Source organism: Sceloporus undulatus, chromosome 6 (assembly GCF_019175285.1).
Source record: "Sceloporus undulatus isolate JIND9_A2432 ecotype Alabama chromosome 6, SceUnd_v1.1, whole genome shotgun sequence".
Taxonomy (NCBI): Eukaryota; Metazoa; Chordata; class Lepidosauria; order Squamata; family Phrynosomatidae; genus Sceloporus; species Sceloporus undulatus.
Window position 1 is genome coordinate 86,041,335 of NC_056527.1, and position 24,121 is coordinate 86,065,455.

Below are 24,121 nucleotides of genomic sequence, written 5' to 3' on the forward strand. Positions count from 1 at the left end.
GTTTTATGTGTGTTTTTTAGTTAACTTTACATGAGTTTTAGGAGTGATCAAGTTTTATCGTGTATGTATCTTGATATTTTGATATCTTGCATTTTATAGTTGATATGGTTAGTTGACTGGTCAGTAAACTTGTTGTTGTATATGTGTAGCACTTGAGATCTTTTAAATGAAGTTTTAAAAAATTAAACAAAACAAAAGGGTTTGTGAAACCTTAAAGACTTTCATATTTACTATGACATATGGCTTTGTAGACAAGAGTTCACTTCATTCTATTTACAGACTGCTATTTGGTATTGTCTGGTTAGTTCACGCCCAAACATGTACATACATATAGAGGGAATATTAACTTTTCTGGACTACAGCTCTCAAATTCCCCCAGTTAGCAAGAGTCATTCTGAAAGCTGTCAAAAACAGTAGTTGTTCCAAGTTCTGTTTAAAACAGTGCAACTAGTGAAGTGCAAGGAGTGAGATCAGACAGAAATTATTTAAAAAGAATAAAGTTTTTGCATCTCATAAAATGAAATCTAGTCTATGAAAGTTTATTTCATAATATTATGTTGCTCTATTAGGTGCCACAAAGTTATCTGCTGTTTATACAATCCTCCAGAAGTTCCACTATGCCAACCCAGAGAAGTGCTGAGCATGCTGGCATACAATGCCCAATTAACAGACTTCAGCAAGGTTTATGCATGCATTACTGGATCTGTTATCTCCTGCACGGCAAATTTTTTCTATATACACAGAGGATTTATACTTGGCAAAGGAATATAAGATGCTTTCTAAAGACATGGAGGAAGGCAAACTCTTGAAGTGGTGGGATCCAGGATGAAATATGTACCAAAGAGATTCCTTCAGCATAACTTCAAAAAGGAAGGTCTTTAGGTCTGGATGTTTTGCTTGTATAATCTACCAAAAGTCCAGCCTGTATCACTGAGATCTTCAATCAGTGTGGTTTAAAGTGACTTTGATGGAAACCATATGGGGTTTTTTTTTTGGGGGGGGGGGGGGCAGGACCATATTTTTTTAAAAAGCTAGGACAATGGGAAAATCTAACAATGACAGCTACATAGTATGCAGCTTATCTCATCATCTTCTGAGGCACAGCAACACACCTAAATTTCCAAATGCTTTACTTTGTTTTTAGTTGCATTATTTCAAATTTCAAATAAAAGTATTTGGGGATGCAATTTTTTTACATTTATCAACAGAAATAATGGGGTAAAAAAGGAGGAGAAACACTGCTCTAGCATCACAAGCGCTCTCTCTCTCTCTCTATCTATCTATCTATCTATGGAGGGGGGGTTTACCCTAGGAACAAATTCTGTTTAAAATGCTAAAGAGTCACTGTCAATTAGACCAAACTGTATAGTGCAACATGGATCAATAATCCAACTCTATATAAAAGCAGTTCCTTGTATTCTCAGATACCAATATTTCCAGCAGAAATAAGGTAGGGTCCTCTTAATAAAATCTGTCCTCCAACTTTTCCCCAATTGTAGCCAAAGCATGACTGCTCCAATCATAGTGCATACATAAAAGAGCAAGGTCCTTCTCTACCCTTTTCTAACTTCCCAAGTTTTTGTTTCTTTTTATATCCTGGGATATCTCAAGACTTTCTAAAGAGTGAATCGTGAGTTAGTTGTACCCTTTGTTCAGCTCTACAACCAGATTTAAGATCACTGTCTACCCTGTATATCGTATTTAGTATTTGCATGTATTATCATTTTTATGTTAATTTATGTGTTAGTGACTTTTGATCAAAAGCATAAAATGAGCTACAGTGTTATTTGACATCCGGTATGGAACAATAACCCATTCCGTCTGCTCTAAGGAAAACGGTACATAGACAAATTAGAACATGATTGCAAATTTGCCTGGGCAAATAAAGTTGACAGTTAAACCATGGGCATGGAAAAGTAGCATTATCTATTCAAGGGACAGGCAAACTGTTGTCATTAGGATTGTAAACTACAATCCACATCAACCTCAGCCAGCATGACTAGAGGTCCTTTACCTCTGCTAACAAAAGATACTTAGAGTTGAACTTGAGACACTGTGCAAGAAAAGCATGGGCTTTGCCACAGCTATGAGCTCTGCCACCCCCCATACAATCTTGCCCATCCTTCACAGTAAGGTCAAAGTGAATACCTGTGATAACACTTTAAATGTCTGTAAAAAGAAGTCTCTGATGTAGGTCTGCTCCTGAATTTGAACCAATCTGGGCCTGCCAGATTGACCTGGGGCTGAGGTTCACTCATGTGCATTGAGAAAACAGATGAAAAGGTGGGATACACTCCCCAATTAATTATATCTGGCTGATGCCTACAAATTTATGATCAATATCTAATATTTCTCTTCAAGTACACTGCTGTTTAAGTTGCTTTTGACCAGTTCTTTTGGCCAGTTGCACTAGAACTGCAGATTATAGCCTCTGTTATTATAGTTATTATTTCATAAAGCAGTATTTTTTATAATTACTGTTTTTATAGTATTGCTGAAAGATTCCCTAAATGTCCAGAAATGCAGACTAGAAATTTTAAAGATTAAAACAAATGAAATACCCCTGCTGCTTATGAACTTGAAAATTGTGACAGAATAAATCTAGGTCAGGAACTGAGCAGATGTTGTAGAACTTCAGCTTCTAGCAGCCCAAGGCAGCAAAGCCAATGGTGATGAGTGTTGGGAACTACAGTTCAATGCCACCTGAAAGTCCACAAATTCCTACTCTAGGATAAATGTGTATCTCTAGCCCACATTTGTGCTCAATCCTGCAAAACCATGTGTCCAATGCCTTGTTACATGAGCAAGTTTACATAAGCCACAAGTGGAAGTATGAGTCCTGGATGCAAGGTGACTCACAACTGTGGGAAATGGATTATTGTCCACTTGTTTGGAAACACAAAGTTCAAGAAGAGAAGAAGCTTGAGGAAAAGTAGTACTGGAGTAACTCTGGTCTCAAACCACAGCTGTTTTAGGCCAACACCCAAAGGGTCACAAGTTACCTATTCATGAAGTATCAGATGTCTACATATGTGCTGCTGTGGAGTCTTAAAGGATATAATTGGTTATTATAGCCTAATAATCATTGAAGATTTTCTGTTTTTCCTACGTGTTTGGTCATCTTAATTTCTTTTCAATTTTCCTTCTAAAACTTCCAGAATAATTTTTGCCAGTACTGTCAACATTTCTTAAAAATATGCTGATTTCCTCTCCAGTTCAAATACAAGAAATCTGCATGCAGAAATCATATTTCTATAGAGATTTATGGATATAGGAAAAAAATACTGAACAAGGGGCAGTAGCCAGTGCCACCTGACCTGGCAACTTGCATGGAACCCCAACTCTTCCCATATGGAGACCCATACTCTGTGCTACTCGGGATTCAGTAACTTGCTCCTCCAAGTTTTGGTTACTTCTGCAGTTTTCTGCACACAGAATTCCAGCAAGTAAAACAGAACTTTCCTGACTATTATGACAAAAACAAAAAAGAAAGTCAAGAAGCTAAGATTTCATTAAGGCTTCGAAAAGGCCAAAAATGCAACTATTTTTGTTTTGTTCAAGATCACCCCTCTCTCCTTAAATCCACAATGATACTATACACACAGAGCTTCTCTAAAAGTCAAGAAAACTGATCAAAGGGATATGGCTATATAATGAAAGCATGAGAGATGAGACAGGGAGAGGAAAGATAAAAGGCATGAATTAACTGATTTATTTGCCATCAAGCAACCATCTGAATAACAGTAATGAAGATACAAAACACAATGCAAACAGTATAACTATGAAATCTAAAAATCACATCCAGTATCCCCAAATATAATTTAGGATTGGCCATCTGATTAGCTGGGATCTCTGAAATACAGCAGTATTTCAAAATTCTGCATTTAAATAATTTTTTTAAAAAAAATACTTGACAATAAAATTTCATTCAGTTGGATAAAAGGAGAAATAGTGAAAACAAGAACTTCTATCCTCCATACTTACCAGTCTGTCAGTCCCTGGCTCCAGTTTGACTTCGGCACTAAGAGTATGGGATGAGTCGCCTAGCAGAGGGTCAGAGGGAGGTGCTTCCCCAAGCAGTATCAGGCCCTGAAAGGCACAGGGAAAAAGAGCAAGCTGTCAAGCCAAGTTCTGCTTCAGACAAGAGCTAAATTCACCATTCCATTTTCACAATTCAGTGTTTTCTTCTTTCCCCACACCTTGTCTCTTTCTACTGCCTCTTTCAATCCTGCTTTAACCACCTAGCTTCTCACAGCTCTAACCTCTCAGACCTGGAAAAGCTGCAGAAAAGTGTGAAAAGGGGACTGGAGAAACCCTTCTATGAGGAAAATATGCAGTGCTTGTGGCAATCCTGCTTAGAAAAAAAGTTAAGTAATGGGAAGTGTATTAAGAGGTTTTTACAGATAAAATGATGTAACTTTATGGAAGGAAGGGATAAAGAATATTTCCCTTCCCTCTCTCACAGCACTAGAAACTGAGATGGGAGACTGAGGACACATAAAGAGCAGTACTTCTTCATACAGCTCATAGAGTTGAACAGTAGAATTTGCAATCACAAGCAGAAAAAGCTGCTGATGTGGATCGCTTTAAAAGGGAGAATCAACAAATGGAGAATGGGACTATCAGTGGTTGCTAGCCATGGCAGATATATATTCTCACTAATACTACAGACTGTATCCCTCTGTAGAACATCTGTCAAAGGCTACTACTGCACTCCTGTCTTTTTTCCAATAAGCAATGGACTGGATATTGTGCTGGACTACACAGGCCTTTGGTTTGATCTAGCCCAGTGATGGTGAACCTTTTTGAGGCTGAGTGCCCAAACTGCAACCCAAAACCTACTTATTTATTGCAAAGTGCCATGTCCCTCTGGCTTTCTAGTAACAAACTCTGGCAAACTCTGTGCTGGGACGATGGCACGTGTGCCCACAGAGAGGGCTCTGAGTGCCACCTCTGGCACATGTGCCATAGGTTCGCCATCACTGATCTAGCCATATGAAACATCCAGTTCTTATTATGGTTCATGAATTCTCTACTTTATTTCTAGCATTATGTTAACATTCTTTACCCACTGAACTGTGTGATTTAAAAATGCCTCCAACTAAACAAATCAAGATGACTCAATTCAGTGTAACTCATACATTCATGGCTTTCCAACAGAGATCTGGAAAAGTGGGAATTATGGCAGAAAAGAACTGTAATACCCTCCCATTAAACAGTTTGTGTCGGAGAGAGGAAAGAGAGAAGGAGAAACTTTCTCTGTTTAGCTCTCTTACATCAGGAGATGTATTCACTGTTTAATACACGTTGGTTGTCTATAACCAACTGATGCAAAGCCAATTTTAAAGATGGCATTTACTTCCAGGTTTACCCAAAGCTAGCAGATTTGTCTCCTGCTGTGAAACCATTCCTTCCAGCAGTAAGAGCCACAAGAAAATGAAGCTAACTGAAGCTTAGCTGAAACCAACTAGATACATCTTTGACTCCAACAAGGATGCAGTGATAGCAGTAGAAGAAGCTGCAGTATTTGGGAGGAGGGGGGGCTCTGAACCTGTATCTCCTCCCCACTCCCCCAATGCTCCTGACTTGCTTTTCTCCTGAGAAAAGAAAAGCCTCATGACTGGTCATAAGAAAAAGATTGGGAAGGAGAAAAGGAGAAAATACGTAATTCATTTCTTAGATACATCTTTTAGATGAGGATCTTTCATAATATTTATGATGTTTCCATGATGGGAGCATTCTACTTTCTCAAATTGATGGAAACAGTATTAAAGAATAACCCTTCTTACTTAAGAGGGTAGCTTATATGTATCTCATTTTTAGCTTACTGGAATGATCATCAGACACCTTTCTCTCTGCCTGTATCACATACAGAGCAAAGATCCTCATTCTATATCCTCCAGTACTGAAACAATTAAAAGCCAGACTGTAATCAAACAGGTTTTTAGTTGACATCATTAGTGTCCTGAAATATCTATTCCCACCTCACCCCCCCTTTGGGGGGGGGTAGGGTACACATTACAGGGTAACCTTGGGCCATTCACACTCTCTCAGCCTCGGAGGATGGTAATGGCAAACCCCCTTTGAAGAACTTTGCAAAGAAAACCCTATGATAAGCTTGCCCTAAGAGTTGACTTGAAGGCACGCAACAAGAAAGAGAAGACAGTCATTTCTTTTTATAGCAGGTTTTATAGGTTACACTAATAATTAAGAGACTTCAATAATAAACAGGAAGTTGTTGTTTGGAGCACAAATAATTTAATATGCCTCTATTACCAGGACATCTGAGAATAAGACACTTGTCAGACTTCTTCATAAGTAACAACAACCATTCTTGGCAAAGAACAAGCCAAACCACATGTGCAACAGAATGGAGTCATGTTGAAATTAATAATGTAGTCCAACAAATCTGGGGGGCAGTTAGGAATAGGTTGCTCTGAGTAAAGCAGTGATGCCACCTGGGGTTACAAGTATGGCTTTCACAATGTATCACAGAATTTTTGTACGTTGGGGTAAGTATCAAATAAGCAGAAATAATCTCTAGTTTTTATGTGGCAGAGGATATTTTTGTTTCTCTTCTTCCTTTTCTGGGATCAGTCCACAGCTGATTTGGGACCAGCCATATTGGGCTAACGCACACAAGAACATTTTGGCAAAGCAATGTTTCCTGCTTTTGTTCCTCACAGGGTTTTCAGAGTTTGTTTTGCCAGTTTGATGAAATGACAAAAACTGGAACAGAATTGTCACTAGCCTGGACCACATCAGCATTTGCTGAAACCAAGTCCTGCCTTCACTGCACAGACTGATACCCACTTTCACAAAGCAGCTCACATTGCAGGCCTTTCAGGTGGAAAACACACACACGTCCTGTTTAAAGCAGAAATGGGAAATGATGTTTCTTGGGCATGAATTTTGCACAGCTGCCTACGTGCCAATCTGCCCGTTTTCTCCCTTACCTCCCCTATTTGGGGGGGGGGGGGGAATGGGGATATTCCAGAGAAACTGTAAAAAGCCACAAAACTTCTGTACTACCTTCTTTAATATACAGGGCAGACAGATGAAGCACATGCACTGTTCCAAGCTAGGGAAATTTGATTAGTTTCATTTTCCCACAATTTTTTTATGCACTGGCCGCAACAACGTGTTTTTTAACAAATTATTTCAAACTCTGAACTGAAGAAATGGAAAATGGATCAGAGCAGAAATAAACTGATACACCCATATTAACATGACTTCAAGCACTCTCTGCTGTTCAACTGATGTAACATGGGAGAAACTAAGATCACAACAGAAATACCTAAGCCAAAAGAAATGGGAAGAAATAGTGTTCAGCTTTCAAGATTTTCTCTCAACTGAAAATTAAAATCATTGCCCCTTCGCCACTGTAGGTCTAACAATGATCCTGCTAAAGATGCTACTCCATGTGGCGGAACAGGACTTTGTTGGTCGTAACACAAGATCTTGTGAATACTAATTTTGGGGAAATTTGTAAAGCTTTTCATTTAGCTTTGAAAATGGATCTACATTTCTTTTTTTACATTGCCTTCCTGAGATTTAATTTAAGGCTCTGTTGCTTGTGTTTAATGGTTTTTAAAAATTCAGTTTACATTCATATTACAGCAGAGTAAATCGGTGTGGCAACCGTCCATTAAAAAGCAGTATAAAAATACTTTAATATTAGAGATACAGCTGCTACACCCACTAAAGCTTGTAAACCTTTAACCTGCAATCCCTGCTATCCGACAGAAAAACCATTGGAAATTAAGACCTGGTACAGACAGCCTGAATGGGGCAGGTCTCTGCCGCCCCTTTCCACGCCGGATTGGGCCCAGGGCAGCCTCACTGGCAGCCCCTGCAACCACAATCCGGTGCTTTTCCAAGCCATGGAGAAGCAGCAAAATGCCGCTTCCCCATGGCCTGGAAAAGGGGTGTCCTTAGGGCTGCATGCTCCCGGACACCTCGACAGGTGCAGCCATGGGAGAAAGGGGCCACCAGATTGTTCTCATGACAATCTAATTGCTGCAGGAACGAAGTGCGCAGTCAAAAGGAGCTCAATTTCGTAGCTCCTTTCTGCGCTGCAGATAGGGTGCCACAAGCACCCTCCAGCGGCGTAATGACATTAGATACATGCCGGTCCAAGTGGAGGCGGCACCTGCGGGACGCCATCGTCCCACGCTGTGTATGGATGCCGCACCTTCAAAATGGAGCCATCCATATGAACTAGGGCTGGGGAGCGTGTGGTTGCTGCGTGCTCCCCAACCCTAGTTTTGATCCTAGGACGGCAGTTCTGCGCTGTCTGTATTGGGCCAATGTAAGAGTAACCAGGGTGGTTACTCTTCTCCCCCACCTGCCCTTAACCCAGTTCCAAGGTCAGCACTTTTACTTTTTACTCAGTGCCACACAGGAAACGTAGAGCCTCCCATTTCTGACTGGTTCTCCCCCAAAACTGGAAAAATATTATTTTGTTTGCATACTTGGGCAACATCCTTTAATTGAGTTACAAATATTGAGGTGAAATAGTTTTTCTTTTTTTATTTTCCCATGAAAATCAATAGCAATAAAACAGAGGTTTATTTTTGGAGTTACAGCATACATTATAAGCCTGTTTCACTTGTTTAACCAGCCATCTTGCTGCTGTCAACAGTGAACCTATGTGTTATTTCTGTTCTTATGCCTTCAGTATTGCTTAAAATAACATGGGTTGTATTCATACTTAAGTCATATTTACAGGTAAACCCATGGAAAGCAATGGTAACTAAGGGCCTGAACAGACAGGCCAAAATAAAGCTGCTTCAGGTTACTTTGGAGGCATGCTGGTTAAATAACACACACATCTTAAGAGGTCAGAAGCTGTGCCAAAGCTCCACTCCAGTCCTTAGGACCAGAACATGGCTTTGGTGCGGCTTCTGGCCTCTTAGGACACATGCGTCATTTAAACAGCATACATCCAAAGTGAACTGAAGCAGTTTTATTTTAGCCTGTCTGTTCGGGCCCTAAGTTTGTCAAGGATATAACATTACACTTGCACACAGTAAGATCACTAGCTCATTACTTCCTTATTCATTTGATTTTAAAATGCTCCTAAAGTTACAGCCCTGGTTTCGCTATCTACTTTGTTTCAAAGAAATAGCCTTTCCTAAAACACAACAAAAACAAGAGACCTTCAAGTATAGAGGATTCTGTCAATTCTTTTAACAGCAGATAATGGCAAATGCAAAATAAATTTCCAGCCTGTTCTCTCCAAGTATTCTTTCCAATTCACAACTGTTTATTCTGTGGGACAATTGATTATGGAGTTCGAAGTAGTACATTTTCCCTGTAGAGATCTGTAGAAAATCTTTGTGTTCTTTCTACACTGGTACTTAAAGTGAAAATATAAACATGTGCTTTATGAAACGAACAACTTTTCAGAGCTTGAAAATGTTACTTGTGCTACCAGCTAGCATTAGGCAAAATGGCTAGTGGATTCCAACTACTGTACTTTAAGTCCAAAGAAGTAACTTTTCAAAGCTCTACAGCTATTTGCCCACTACTTCTTCAACCTGATTCTGACATGTTGATTCTCATGAACCCACAAATTACTCTTCCTGATCATGAGACATTGCTTGATAGGAGGATAACTGTTTTGCATCCAGAATTACTCCTTCTAAATGATCTTAACAGGATGAGTAATAACATCTCCATCATTATATATTACTGAGTGGGCAATGTGAGGGTAGAGGACTAATTGACCTGACTCAAAAAAAGAGCCAAGACGGAACAATCTAATCCAATATATGCTAAATAATGGAATTACTTTCCTCAGAAGGTCTGGTTGACGCCCTCTCTGCTTTCTTTCTGACAGGTGAAGATATATTTATTTAAGAAAGCTCTTGTTTTTTAGTGTATGCGGCAAATAAAACCTTTAATGAATATAGTGTTTTTATTTTATTGTTTTTAAACATCTTTTAATTCTTCATTTGCCAACCGAAATGCATAATATACTTGTTGCAAGCTTTCAAAGCTCCACGGGCTTCTTCTACAGGCAAGATGTTACAAACCAAACAGGAGGGGGAAAAAACAATTGGAGATGTTAGATGGTTGCATGTTGTAAAGTTGGGGAGGATATCTTTTGCAGGCAGGCTCGTCCTCCTTCTGGCCATGATAGTTGTAGGAGAACTACATACTGTGTATAGAAGCATTTTGTGTGTTCATATTTATCTGTATGGAAATCATCATCTTTCAAGAATAGAACCCACCATCACCACTAGATAACTCTGGAGAAGGCAAAACAGACAATTTCTTCAAAGAGGTGTGCCTTTAAGACACAATTTCCTACTTCTACAAGCTTCCTGCAGAGGTCCAAACCTCAAAATGAATTCCACCCTCTGTGATCAAGACTATACTTCACAATTCTTCTCTCATTCTTCCTTTCAACAAAAACCCGTTACTTTTGTTTGACTGCATTACACTATGACATTTTCAGGAGGTAATGGAAAACAGACAAACTCTGCTGAACACAAATGTTACACTATGACCAATGGCGGCATCTCACATATGAAAAAGCCCACCCCCCTCCACATGTCATTTAAGCACACTAAGCAGGTATCAAGTTCTAAAACTGGGACACAATATAGCTATACCTTATGAACATGTGTGCATGTATATGCCTGTATGAAAATTATAAATGTACAAAGAGGCTTTATAATGCATGAAGAAGCATCCACAATGGATGGAGTTTCATAATTTATTCGGCAATCATTTGGGTTTCACATTGATATATGCTTGCAGGAAGACTGGGGCTTATCTGGCCACCTAGCACTCAGCTGCAGGAGACTGTCTTGGCTACAGTGTGGAGAATACTTAGGCTAGTGGTAGTGAAGGATTTCAACATCCATGCCAAGGCTACCTCTCAATACAATACAATACAATACATGGCAGCCATACCACTTTAATTAATATTCTCTTCAAGAGATTGACAATGACCTGAGGATGTTTGAACTTTTTAAAATTACATTTTCTTGGGTGGGTTACATCACTTCCTTTTGAGGTTTAGGCTTACAGTAGCTTTGCCCTTCACAGGCCTGGAGGACCAATTACAATGGTCAAAGATGCTTCCTGATAACCATCAAGGAATGTGATGTTGATATGATATGGTTGGTGCTCTTTTCATATCTTTGGTGGATAGAAATGACTCTGGCAGTTGTAAAGACTAGTCCTAGACACCTTTTCCTACTGAATATAAATAAGCTAACTCTCTGATATACTTGGGGCAGAAAGGCCAAAACATGCACAATGAGAGATACTGCTGAAATCTGACCAGAGACAAGAGTAAGTTTTAGAGCCTTACTCTGAATAATGTGAGACCTGCTGAAAATATTTGCCTAGTGAGAATTCAAAGTAGTGGTGGTGGTGGGGAGTTGCATAAACAATATCATTGCCTCTATTACTTCTGCCAATTCTGTTCAGCCTCCACTGTATATAGTGACACTTGGTGAAAATAAACATCAGCCAGATGAAGCCATAAAATCCCGACCCAACACATATGCATTATTTTGATCTTATACAGGGCATGTGATAGATTCCACTTGGAAAGGTATTTGCATGCAGGAGCTGAGAGCCCAAACAATCTTGTTTATCAGCCCCTTTGCTTTCTTACCTTGTTGGCTCGAATCTGCTTGTAAATATCTGTTTGCTGCCGGATTCGGTACTCTAGATCTGAGACATGTGCTTGAAGCCAGTTCCAGTGACTGACAATAGCCGCTCTGTCTGCTGCCCACTGCCATTCTGACCGTCGCCTCCTAGAAAGAAAAAAGCCATGGGTATAAATGAGTGAACACAGGTTCTCCCTATCTGATAGCCACCCATTCTTGCTTCTTGTTTTCTAGTACTTTGATTTAAGAAGATATCACAAGCCTATGCATCTCTAAACTAACTTCCTCCAACATGGTGCTCTCTAGATATGTTGGACTGCATCTTGCAGAATCTCCTACAAATCTGAAGGACATCATGTTGGAAGAACAAAGGGATTCAGTATGTCAGTACATTCCTATTTGCTGCATTGTAGGACCCAACCAATGTATCCATGACAAGATTTTGTCTAATTGTCTTTTACAAACCTCTAGCTTCATAGCCTCTGTACCCTGTTTATTCCACCGTTTGACTCTTAAAACTTTGCGAGCTTTTCAACTTCCTATAAATATCCGTATATAACTTCAATCTTCTGTTGGTTTCTGTCAACAGACTTGTGACAACTGTTTGTCCTTGTGCCCTTTCAGCCTTCGCTAATGCAATTTATTTTCTCTAGACTCTTTTATCATCCCTATAGCTCTCCTCCAAAATGGAATGGAAATTCCCAGCAAGGAAATATAGAACACAGGTTGCCAAATAAGGTCTTATAGTACTAAACATAGGGATATGCAAAAACACATGAAAAAGGCCTTGACCTTTGGGGAGGAAGAATAAAGCTGAGCTAAAACTGGTCTTGATGCTTTTTTGCAAATATTTGTTTCTCTCCTGCAAAAAACAGCAATCTCACCCCACATCACCACTGCAAAAGGAAGTGCTGCAAACCGAACTACAGAGAGGGCGTCTGCAGTGCTCTTCTCCAGCTAACGCAGAACAATGCTTCTGTCCTTACCGAGAGCATGGCAATGCCAAAACTGACAAGCCTGCATAATATCTCATCACACTGGCTATACAATCATAATAACCCACCACACTGGCTACACAATCTGTAATTGACTCTAATTATAAAGCTAGTGAGAATCGTTGTAATTTTTGTTAATGGTCCAAAATGGAACTGCTGGAAAAGGTATGAGCCCAGCACAAATGAGTATTTTTGGATATTTTCAGAGAGGAGTGTTTGTGTAGGAGGTAGGAAGGGAGGGAATTCCCTTCATGCAAAAACAAACAAACAAATCTTCTGTTTGAAAATTTGGCCTAGCACAAATTGATGAGTCACGTGCAGTTGATTTTTCACCACAGTCCTTAAAATCAAGTCAACAGAACTACTCATGGCACTGTATTGAATACAGAAGTCATCTTCTTATAAAGTGTCAAAATACAAAGCAGGTGTCAACATGTACTAAGCTTGGTTTTAAGCCAAAACACCAAAAGAAACCAACCTGTCTGAAGCCAGAAACGGACAGGTTGCCTACCTGTAACGGTGTTTCTTCGAGTGGTCATCTGCGAATACATACAAATGGGTTGTACTGCGCCTGCGCAGTGCCTTCGGAAACTTCTGGAATCACTAGGCAAAGTACACTTTGCAACATGCTGAAACTTTTTGGCGGTAACCCCGCCCATCCCCTATAAAACCTCCGTTCCCGCTCTTTTCCCCAGTTCCGCAATTTTTCCGCCATGTAGGCGACAAGAGAATGAGCCAATCTGAGCAGGACACTGAGGGGAGGATGGGCGGGATTTGTATGTATTCGCAGATGACCACTCGAAGAAACACCGTTACAGGTAGGCAACCTGTCCTTCTTCTTCGTGGTCTCTGCGAATCATACAAATGGGTTGAGACTGGCAAGCTAAGGTCAGTGGAGGCGGGAGTGTCATGACACCTGAAAGAACACCAATATGAATGGTACCAATAAAAAACAATGGAGAACCAAAAGTAGTTGTATGGTTTGTTTATAAACTCTCAATAAAGAACATATCCCACCTCAAGAAGTAAGCCCCGAGTCTTGTGCTGTCAATTTTTGAGGTCAGCGGTTAAGCTAAAGTCAATGCAGTCCTGACAGCAAAACAGCTCTCCCAAAGGTAGCGTCCCTTTTTGCTCTCGTGTCCAACCTATAATGTTTAATAAAGGTTAACGGTTGGGACCATACAGCAGCTTTACAGATGTCATCCAAAGGGACGCCGGATAGAAAGGCAGAAGAGGCCGCTACCGCCCTTGTGGTATGGGAGCGAACCCTAGCAGGTAAAGGTTTGCCCAGGAGTTCGTAGGACAGGAGAATAGTGCTGGACACCCACTTCGAGAGTCTTTGGGCCGAGACTGGGAGTCCCTTTTTCGGTTCCGAGTAGCACTGGAACAGTCTGTTGGAACGGCTATGGTCCTTAGTCCTATCCAAATAAAAAGCTAGGGCCCTACGAACGTCAAGGGTATGGAGGGTCCTCTCGACGTCGGTAGTCGGGTTTGGAGCCAAAGTTGGCAAAACAATGTCCTGACACATATGGAAAGCAGAGACCACCTTGGGTAGGAAGGTAATGTCCGTTCTGAGAACCACTTTGTCCAGGTGGAATCGTAAGAAGGGCTGGTCCCGGCGCAAGGCACAAAGCTCACCCGCACGTCGGGCAGAAGTAATGGCCACCAGGAAAACCGTTTTCCAGGTCAGGAGTCTAATGTCTGTGGTGGCCAAGGGCTCGAAGGGTTTGGACTGTAGAGCCCCGAGTACTATGTCGAGGCTCCAGGCTGGAGTCGGCAAGGAGACCTGAGGGTGCAAGTTATTACATCCTTTTAGGAATCTTTTAACAAGGGGATCTTTGAAAAATGAGGGTTTGCCCTCGAATTGAAAAAAGGAACAAATAGCCGACAGGTAGCACTTGACGGACGTTAGGCAGAGTCCCGCATTAACCAATGACATCAGAAATTCAAGGACCAGGGGCGTTGTTACCTGGTCTGGTGAAAGATGTCTATCTGACAGGAACTGAAGAAACTTTCTCCATTTCAGCCCATATGACTTTTGGGTGGCCGGCTTTTGGGATGCTAAAATGACTCTCCGTACCGGGGCTGACAACTGCGCTAGGGACGGATTCTCCAAGCGACCAGGGGAAGGGTCTCGATGTCCGGGTGTCGGACTCGTCCTCCCTGGACTGTCAGAAGGTCTGGCCTGGGCTCGAGCCGGAGAAAATTGGCTTGAGAAAGGTGAAGAAGGCAGGGAAACCATGGTTGTGTCGGCCACCAGGGCGTGATCAGGATCGCATTGGCCGCCTCCGTGGTCATCTTGGCCACTACCTTGGTGATGAGCGGGAAGGGGGGAAAGGCGTATAGCATCATCCCCGACCATCGAAGCCCGAACGCATCTCCGAGAGAGCCGTCGTTCGGCGTCCGGGAGCAGAACTGGGGACAATGGGAGTTGTACACCGTTGCAAACAGGTCTAACTGAGGAGTTCCCCATCTGGTAAAGAGATCGTGAACTGTCTGTGGATGGAGTCTCCATTCGTGGCAGGATGACGGAGACCTGCTGAGTAGGTCTGCATGCGAGTTCTGGATGCCTGGTAAGTGTACCGCTTGAAGCATGATGTCTCGGGTGATGCACCAGTCCCATATCCGGAGGGTTATGTCCAGGAGAGTGCGGGACCTGGTGCCTCCCTGTTTGTTCACATAGTACATTACCGTGGTATTGTCTGTTCTGAGCTGGATGACTCTGCCTAGCAGAGAAGACTCGAAGGCTTTCAAGGCCTTCTCCACTGCTAACAACTCTAGAGCGTTGATGTGGAGTGTCCCTTCGTCCCGGGACCAGATGCCCTTGGCCCATAAGTCCATGACATACGCTCCCCATCCTTCTTCGGACGCGTCTGTAGTGAGCACCAGCTCTGGCTGAGGGAGCGAAAAGGGCATGCCGACGCAGACGTTGCGGGAGCTGAGCCACCAACGGAGGGAGCGCGCGACAGGTCTCGGGATGGTCAGCTTGCGGGACGGGGGGTCCTTTTCTGGGTCGAACGCCGACAGGAACCATGACTGCAGAGGTCGAGACCGAAGCCTTGCCCACGGTGTGACGAACGTCGTCGACGCCATGTGCCCCAAGGCCACCTGGATGTCTCTGGCTGGTACTCGCCTCTGGGCGGTGCAGTGGTTGACGGCCCGAACCAGGGCCCGAAAGCGGTCTGGAGGCAGGTATGCCATACAGTCGTTGGAGTCGAGGATGGACCCTATGAATTTTATCTGCTTGGTGGGAAGCAGCTGGGATTTGTCGAGGTTGACCACCAGTCCTAGGTCCCGTAAGAGCTGGAGCGCCTCTGAGATGTGTCGGCGCAGTTGTTGAGGTGACGGGGAGACAAAAAGCCAGTCGTCTAGATAAGGGAAGACCCTCATGCCTCGACGGTGGAGATGAGCTATTATGGGTGCCATGCACTTGGTGAAGGTGCGAGGTGCTGTAGACAGGCCGAAGGGGAGGACGTTGTACCTGTAGACCTCCGTCCCGATGGCGAAGGCCAAGAACCTGCGGTGGGACTCCCGGATGCTTACATGGAAGTAGGCGTCCTTCAGGTCGATGGTGGCAAACCACAGATCCTGCTGCAAAAGAGGTAAGATAGAGGCTAGCGTTACCATTCGGAAACGGCGGTAAGACAGGTAAGTGTTCAACTGTCTAAGGTCCAATATGGGTCTAACACCTCCATCAGGCTTAGGGACAGTGAAGTAACGGGAAAAAAAGCATCCCGGTATGTCAACAGGTTCGACAGGAGAGATGGCTCCTTTTGCTAGAAGGGTGCGTACTTCGTCGAGAAGGGTGTCTGAGGGGGATGTAGACAGGATAGCTCCAGTTGGTGGGAGCTCTTTGAATTCGAGGGCATAACCCCTGCAGACGATGGTGAGGGCCCAAGAATTGGTGGTAATGGAGGCCCAAGTGGTGGTAAAGGGCCTCAACCTGTCAAGGAAGGACGGGACAGAGGGAGCGACGGAGTACGCTGCGTCTCTTCAGGCCCTTTTCTTGTTCTGATCCTGATCTTGCCTCCTATAGTTTTTCTTATATTTAGGTCCCGACCGGCGACCCGAGGAGGAAGAGGATTGAGATGGGAATCGCTGCCTGGACTGTTCCTGGCGCTGGAATGGCCGGTCTTGTTGATAGGACCTCTGGCCCTGGCCATACCACTGGCGGACCGCAGTGAAGCGCTTGCGGGAAGATGACTGAGGGGAGGAGGACATACCGTGCTTTTTTGCCGCTGTTCTCATCCTGTACTTGAAGTTGAGCCTTTCATCGGTCTCTCGATGGAACAGGCCCTCCTCATCAAATGGCATGTCTTCGATGGTCGTACGGGCGTTCTGGTTCAGGTCCGACGACCGTAGCCAAGCGTGTCTGCGGAGCGCTATAGCAGCCGCCATAGACTTGGCAGAGCAGTCGGTAGCATGCCTGGCCGAGGTGATAAGCCAACTCCCGATGGAATGGGCCTCATCGCGGACTTCTGAAAGAATTGTCTGGGAGTCATCTGGCAGGTCTGGTACAAGGGGGGAGATCTTCTCCATCAGCCACTGAATGTAAGCTCCCATGCACGCGTTGTAGTTTGCAACTCGCATGCCCAGAGCCGACGAAAAATAGGCCTTTTTGGCCAGAGCATCGATCTTCTTTGCCTCTCTGTCCGAGGGCATCAAGGAGGCTTTCGGGGTCGATGCTCGCTGGGATCCCTCCACAATGGCTGAGTTCTGTTTAGGATGTCCGAACAGCCATGACGGAGTAGCTGGAGCGATCCTATAGAGAGACTCCACCTTTCTGTTGTTGGATGAAGTCGACGAGGGAGCTTCCCAGGAGCGCCTGGCCAACTTCTCCAGCGAAGGGAGAAGGGGAATCGCCGGTGGGGTTGGCAGCTTGCCGTGGACCCGCCTCTCAATCGGGTCAGATGCTTCATCCTCAACCTGGGAGGTTTTAATGTCCAGAGCATTAGACATCTTTATGACGTGCTCTGCGAAGGACCTAACGTCATCCGACGGTGAGACGGCTCCAGGCTGGGCGAAGTCCTGAGAGATGGACTGGTAGTCATCTTCCCTGGAGGATAGGGAATCGCCTCTGGGGCGATAACGGGCTCGGGATGATGTTTCGTCGTCCGACTCGAGCTCCACGACCTCCAGATTGGTGGGGGCGTCCACCCGGCGAGGTGAGAACGTCGATGCCCTGGAGGGTCTGGAAGCAGCCCTTGGTCTGGGTCTCCGGTCCCGAGGTTGAAAAAGAGAGTCTTCATCATCCCGAGGGACCAGTTTGTAATATCTGTCGGTTTCAGTATCGTAATAATACTCCGGTTCCCTATCTCGAGATGGCGATGGTGAAGCCACTCGACGGGTACGAGTTGGCATTGGAGTGAGCGAGCGGCGGTCGTCTCTAGAACTGACAGGAGAGACCCGGTCTGGTAGCGTGGGTCGGGACCTCAATGGTGACTCGAACCTGCGATCAGAGCGTTCATCAGTTTGAGGCCTAGATGCCCGTGATGCCATGCGGGGGTCAGATGGTCGACCCTCGACACCCGGCGATCTCCGATTGGTGTCCGCGCGCTCTCGATCAGGGTCTGAACGGCTACGTGACACCTCTACGTCGACGGCCATAGACGGATCCCGTTCGTCCTGGTGACGGCGCTTCACTAAACGGTCTCTCTCTAAAGAGGAGGTGCGGGGTCTCTTAGATGTGGAGGAGCCCGCCGCCTTAGTCGGTGACCTGGTCGAGCCGGAAGGAGTCAAGGCCTTGGTGGCCGAGGAGGCCGAAGTGGAACCCGATTTCGAGGTGGAGGAAGTGGGTGCCTTCGGGACAGAGGATCTCGAGGCTGAACCCTTATGGGAGCTCGAGTCCTTTGGGGTGTCGCGACCCTCCTTGGGCCCCTTTTTGTGTTTCTTGTCTTTCTTCGAAGGCCGAGGGACTTCTCCCGATGGTTCCTGGTCTGGAGGGTCCGGGGCGGCCGTCCGCACCGGTGGGTCATCTGAAGGCTCCTGGGTTGGAGCTTCGGCGACAGTTGGCAAGGGGATCGCAGAGGAAGAAGAAGAAGCCCCCGCAGAAGACATTGCCCCTGATGTGAAGACCTTGGTATATATGGCAGCCTTCAACCTGGTCTCCCGATTCTTTCGCGCCTGAGGGGTTAGGGACTTACAGAGAGCGCACGATGCTGGAATGTGCGTCTCTCCCAGGCAGAAAAGACAGGACGAATGGGGATCCTGGCCAGGAATCTTACCCCCACACACGGAGCACTTTTTGAAGGGCACCGATGGCATGATCCGGAAAACGAAGTCAGGCGGTCCGAGTCGGCAACGAGCGGAGAAGACAAGCCGAGGGGTAAGAAGATGCGAGGTCTAACAGTCCGAGTCAAAAGCCAAAAAGCAAGTCGTGGGGCAGGCAGAAGAAGAGTCGAAAAAACGGTCCGAGGTCTTATTTTTCCAGTGATTCCTAACTGAGTCAAGAGCGAAGTTCCTACTGGCAGCTAACGCGGCGGAAAAAAGGAACTGGGGAAAAGAGCGGGAACGGAGGTTTTATAGGGGATGGGCGGGGTTACCGCCAAAAAGTTTCAGCATGTTGCAAAGTGTACTTTGCCTAGTGATTCCAGAAGTTTCCGAAGGCACTGCGCAGGCGCAGTACAACCCATTTGTATGATTCGCAGAGACCACGAAGAAGAAAGTCATTTACAATGGCCTGTTACAGACAGCCAAAATAAAGCTGCTTCGAGTGACAGTGGAGGTATGGTGTTTCAATGATGCATTCGTCCTAAGAGTCCAGAAGTCACACCAAAGCCACGCTCCAGCCCTAAGGACTGGAGCGTGGCTTTGGTGTGGCTTCTGGACTCTTAGGACACATGCATCATTGAAACACCATACCTCCACTGTGACTCGAGGCAGCTTTATTTTGGCTGTCTGTAACAGGCCAATGCAGATGAAAGCTGTGCATTTTCCATACCCACCCCCACTTGTTTCAAATGCCTTTTCATCCACTCAGCAAGGTAAACTATTTCTTCTGTGAGTGACTTTATTAGATTCCTACACATTCAAATTAGTAGAAGCTGCCTGAGGACTGCCCATTAGGGCTGTTCGACAGTGGGACACACTCCCTCAGAGAGTGGTGAAATCTCCTTCCTTGGAGGTCTTTAAACAGAGGCTGGAGGCCATCTCTCGAGGATCTTTGATTGTGATTTCCTGCATAGCAGGGGGTTGGACTGGATGGCCCTTGTGGTCTCTTCCAAGTTATGATTCTATGATTCTTTCTTTAAGAAGAAAAAGAGCACTGTATGATCAATTTACAGGAAGGGGAATAGGTTACAAGAGCTAAAAAGAAATATATGTATGCTCTGGGGTGAAATATCAAATAATCAAACACTACACAAGAGAGCTAATTTTGCTCCCTCGCCACTACTTGGGCACATACATATGTTCTACCTTCGACGCTACAATATGCCAGTGATTCTGAATTCACTGTTAACAGAGGCGTCAAAATACCAAGTGTGGCATTTGTTTTTATGACAACTGAAAATATTGAGAAGCAGTAACTTTTGGTAGCTCCCACTACAAGTTCACTTTAAGCCAGACTTGGAGACCTTGGGCATCTAGATGTTTCAGGTTTCAACTTGCCACTCTCATAATTGCTTACCTTTTGCCATGCTGCTGGGGCTTTTGGAAACTGGAAATCCAAAAAGTCTGGAGACCCAAAAGTTCCAAATCCCTGCTTTACACCATTGTTCATTCCAAAACACTGTATCAATGTTTTTAACATACTGCTAAATGTATTCTCATTCATTTATTATGGGATTATTTCTTCTTTATTTAGAAGATTGTTAATACAGTGTTCTATTAAGCGAAGCAGGTGATTTGCCTAAACTGATGATGGCAGCCATCAACTTACATAGCATTTACATTCACCTTACATTTCCAGACCAGATATCTCCACATCTGTTATTCACAGTCTTTTAAAGTGCTGATATCAGGGATCAAAACCATGATTTTATATATGTTATGGATAGAATAGTAATAAATCAGAGCCTCTTTGTTTTAAGTGCTGATAAATTTTTCATACAAACCATGTTAGTTTCAATATATACAAAGAATAAAAATTATAAATGAATCTCAGTTTCAAAAAATAGTCACATGATGCAGAAGTGGCAGTAGTGAAACAGAAGTGAACCCAAATTATGACCAAAAAAAATTCAAATGATACCAATCAAGAGTTCAAAGTTGAGTTGACACATTATTTGAAAACCGTTCTTCCATATTTGAACTGGTGTAAAATGTAAGCAGTAATCATATTTAATCCCAGGCTGCATTTGCAATGCAGAAATAATCCAGGTGGACATCACTTTAACTGCCATGCCTCAATGCTATGGAATTCTGGGAACTGTAGTTTGTTGTGTCACCAGAATAATCTGACAGAGAAAGCTAAACATCTCACAAAGCTTAATTTCGAGAATCTCATAACACTAAGCACTAAGGGAAGTTAAAATATAATGCAGATGGAAGACCACTTGGATTTCCCTATAGTGCCTGAACCATTTTCTCCAACTGAGTTTCTCTAGCATGAAATCTGGAAATAGAAAACAATGACAGAACAGTACAGACGCTGGCCACTGCTGTGGTCTCAAACAGGGCAGCTTTTTGCCGTTCCTTTTTGGAAAAGCTTAGGAAGCCTCAAAGCATCTGGAAGGTGTTTTATTTCACCTGCGTGTTTCGAGTCTCAATTCCCAAATGTGGCTTTGCGCAGGTGTAAAGAGCCATATCTGACAGTCACAGAGACGAAGGGCAAAATAATCTTATCAGAAGCATTTCTTCCTACAAAACATGCTTACTATCAATGTTAACTATTTAAATTGGCAAGCATTCTCCATGCAGTCCTAATTCAACACTCTGAAATTGGGATGGGGCAACCAAGCAAATCTGAACATCTGAAATGGAATGATGAAAAATAAAACAAGAATGAATTGTGTATTCTGCCACAAGCTTGCTTTATCTTCTTTGGAAGTTCAAGAAGAACATGTTCTTGAGCTAGTCATTCAAATACAATGAAGATAAATACCTTTCCCTTTTTAATACTAGCTCTGAGTCACTACTACCATTCCCAACTCCTTCTTCACATGCTGTTTCCAGCATTCCTGAATGGCATCTTCACCACAGCCACTTTCCCCACTTGCTGTTTTCCAATAAAATCTTTACCACCAGGTTACACTCCCTAAACATCTTTCCTGCCCCAACTACAGTTCAAGCTACCGGATAATGCAGATTACTCAGAACATTCCCTTGCAGAAGTACATTTCAGAAGTCTTCCACAACCAGACATTGTGTAGACATGTTAGGCAAAAAAAAAAAAAAAAAAAAAAATCCCACCATCCTCAGACAGCATGGACACTGTCCATGATTGCTGTGTTACAAGGTATCAGGCTGGGAAAGGAAATTGTAAATACTGTAGCCCTGTGGCTAATAAAAAGCTATTAACTTTGATAGTTTACTTTAGGGTCAAAAAAACTGAAGTTTGGCAATAAATAAGTAAATAAATAAATCCACTCTTCCCTATCTTCTCCCCCATAGTTAACATGATTAATAACTTTGCATAATTTACTAAATCTACAGAAACATTTACCAGAAAAGACAAAATAGCACTGTAAACAGTTTGCCTTTCAGATATTTTGGACTATAACTCCCTCAAATCCAGCCATATGGGCAATGTCTGTGAATTATGGGCATAAACTATTATATCCTGATTGAAAACTTCTCCTAGGGAACATGCATCACTGAAGTAACTAAAAAATAAAATAAAATAAAGTGGAAAAATATATGCAAAATATTATACATATGTACATACAGATACCTATGATCTTTATTCATATAAAATAACATTCTATTCAAATCTATTCGATTGCATGTTTTTTAAAAAAATCACACAAGCATTACCTGAAGCATCAAAGGCGTTTCTACTATGATTCTATCCAAAAGAGATCCATCTTTTTTGTATGTTTGTCATCTTTTTAAAAGCAACAGTAACATTTTATTCCCCAGCAAAGAGATGAGAATGATGTAGTGGTTTGAAAACTTGACCATTAATCTGAAGACCAGGGTTTGAATCCTAGCTCAGACATGAAAACCTACTGAATGACCCTGTGCAAGTCAAATTTTCTCAGTCTCAAAGGATTACAATGGCAAACTCTCTTTGAAGAAACTATCCAAGAAAACCTCATGATAGGTTCACCTTGGGGTCTCTTTAAGTTGGAAACAACTTGAAGGTACATAACAACAAGCAGAGAGATGTCTCAATTATCAGATAAGGCTCTTTCAGTCACTTAAAGGGTGGGCAGGAGGGGAAAAAAAGATTATTTTACATTCTGAGTTCCTGCATAGAAGGGGTTTGGACTGGATGGCCCTTATAATAATAATAAATAAATAAAAATTTTATTTTTATACCGCCCTTCCATAGATCAGGGCGGTTCACAACAATTATCAATAAAACACAACATCTACATTCAGGTTAAAACAATTACACAATTACGGGGAATGCAAGCTGAAATAGAAAGGTTTTCAGGTCCTTTCTAAATTGGGCCAGGGAGGTGGCCGAGCAGAGCTCTATGGGCAGCGTGTTCCAAAGGGCCGGGGCAGCGATGGAAAATGTCTTCCTCGCGGTGGAGGTCAAACTAGCCCCTGGCACCCTAAGTAATTGCTGCCCAGATGTTCTGAGGGTGCGGGACGGAATGTACGGGGAGAGGCGGTCCTTCAGGTATCCTGGGCCCAAGCCATTTAGGGCTTTATAGGTCATCACCAACACCTTATATTGTGCCCGGAAGCGAATAGGCAGCCAATGCAGATCTTTAAGCACCGGTGTAATGTGGCTGGCCCTGGAAGTTCCAGGGACCAGCCTGGCTGCCATATTCTGTACCATTTGTAGCTTCCGGGTTTGGTATAAGGGTTGCCCCATGTAGAGTGCATTGCAGAAATCCAATCTCGAGGTTACCAGAGCGTGTACTACCGTTTCAAGGTCCCTCTGGGCAAGGTATGGGCGCAGCTGGCGAATGAGCCGAAGCTGATAACAGGTATTCTTGACCGTCGCATTCACCTGAGCAGTCAGGTGAAGCGACGAGTCAAGAAGCACCCCCAGACTGCGCACAGAGTCCTTCACAGGGAGTGTGACCCCGTTCAGGACAGGTGGAACTACCGCCATTCCTGGACCAGGGGAACCTATCACAAGTACCTCCGTTTTCTCTGGATTCAGCTTGAGTCGGTTTTCCCTCATCCAGCCCATTACTGACTCCAGGCACGCCACGAGAGGAGAGACGCCATCCTCAGTCACTGCGTCAGTCGGAGACATAGAGAAAATTATTTCGGTGTCATCAGCGTACTGATAACCCCGCGCCCCATGTCTCCGGATGATCTCTCCCAGCGGTTTCATGTAAATGTTAAATAGCATGGGAGACAGAATGGCTCCTTGAAGGACCCCAGTTTTAAGGGCCCTCTCATCGGAGCACACGTCTCCCAGCTGCA

At 43.7% G+C, this 24,121-nt stretch overlaps 1 protein-coding gene across 6 annotated transcripts in view; it reads right to left on the reverse strand.

Moving 5' to 3' along the window:
- KANSL1 (KAT8 regulatory NSL complex subunit 1) overlaps nucleotides 1–24,121 on the reverse strand; it is a 176,610-nt gene that overhangs the window by 42,007 nt on the left and 110,482 nt on the right. For all 6 annotated transcript variants that reach the window (XM_042473398.1, XM_042473396.1, XM_042473400.1 and 3 more), the window contains 2 exons: nucleotides 11,639–11,780; nucleotides 3,985–4,089 (listed from right to left, as the gene is read on the reverse strand). In XM_042473398.1, the coding sequence (XP_042329332.1) occupies nucleotides 3,985–4,089; nucleotides 11,639–11,780 (247 nt within the window). The remainder of the gene's footprint in view (nucleotides 1–3,984; nucleotides 4,090–11,638; nucleotides 11,781–24,121) is intronic.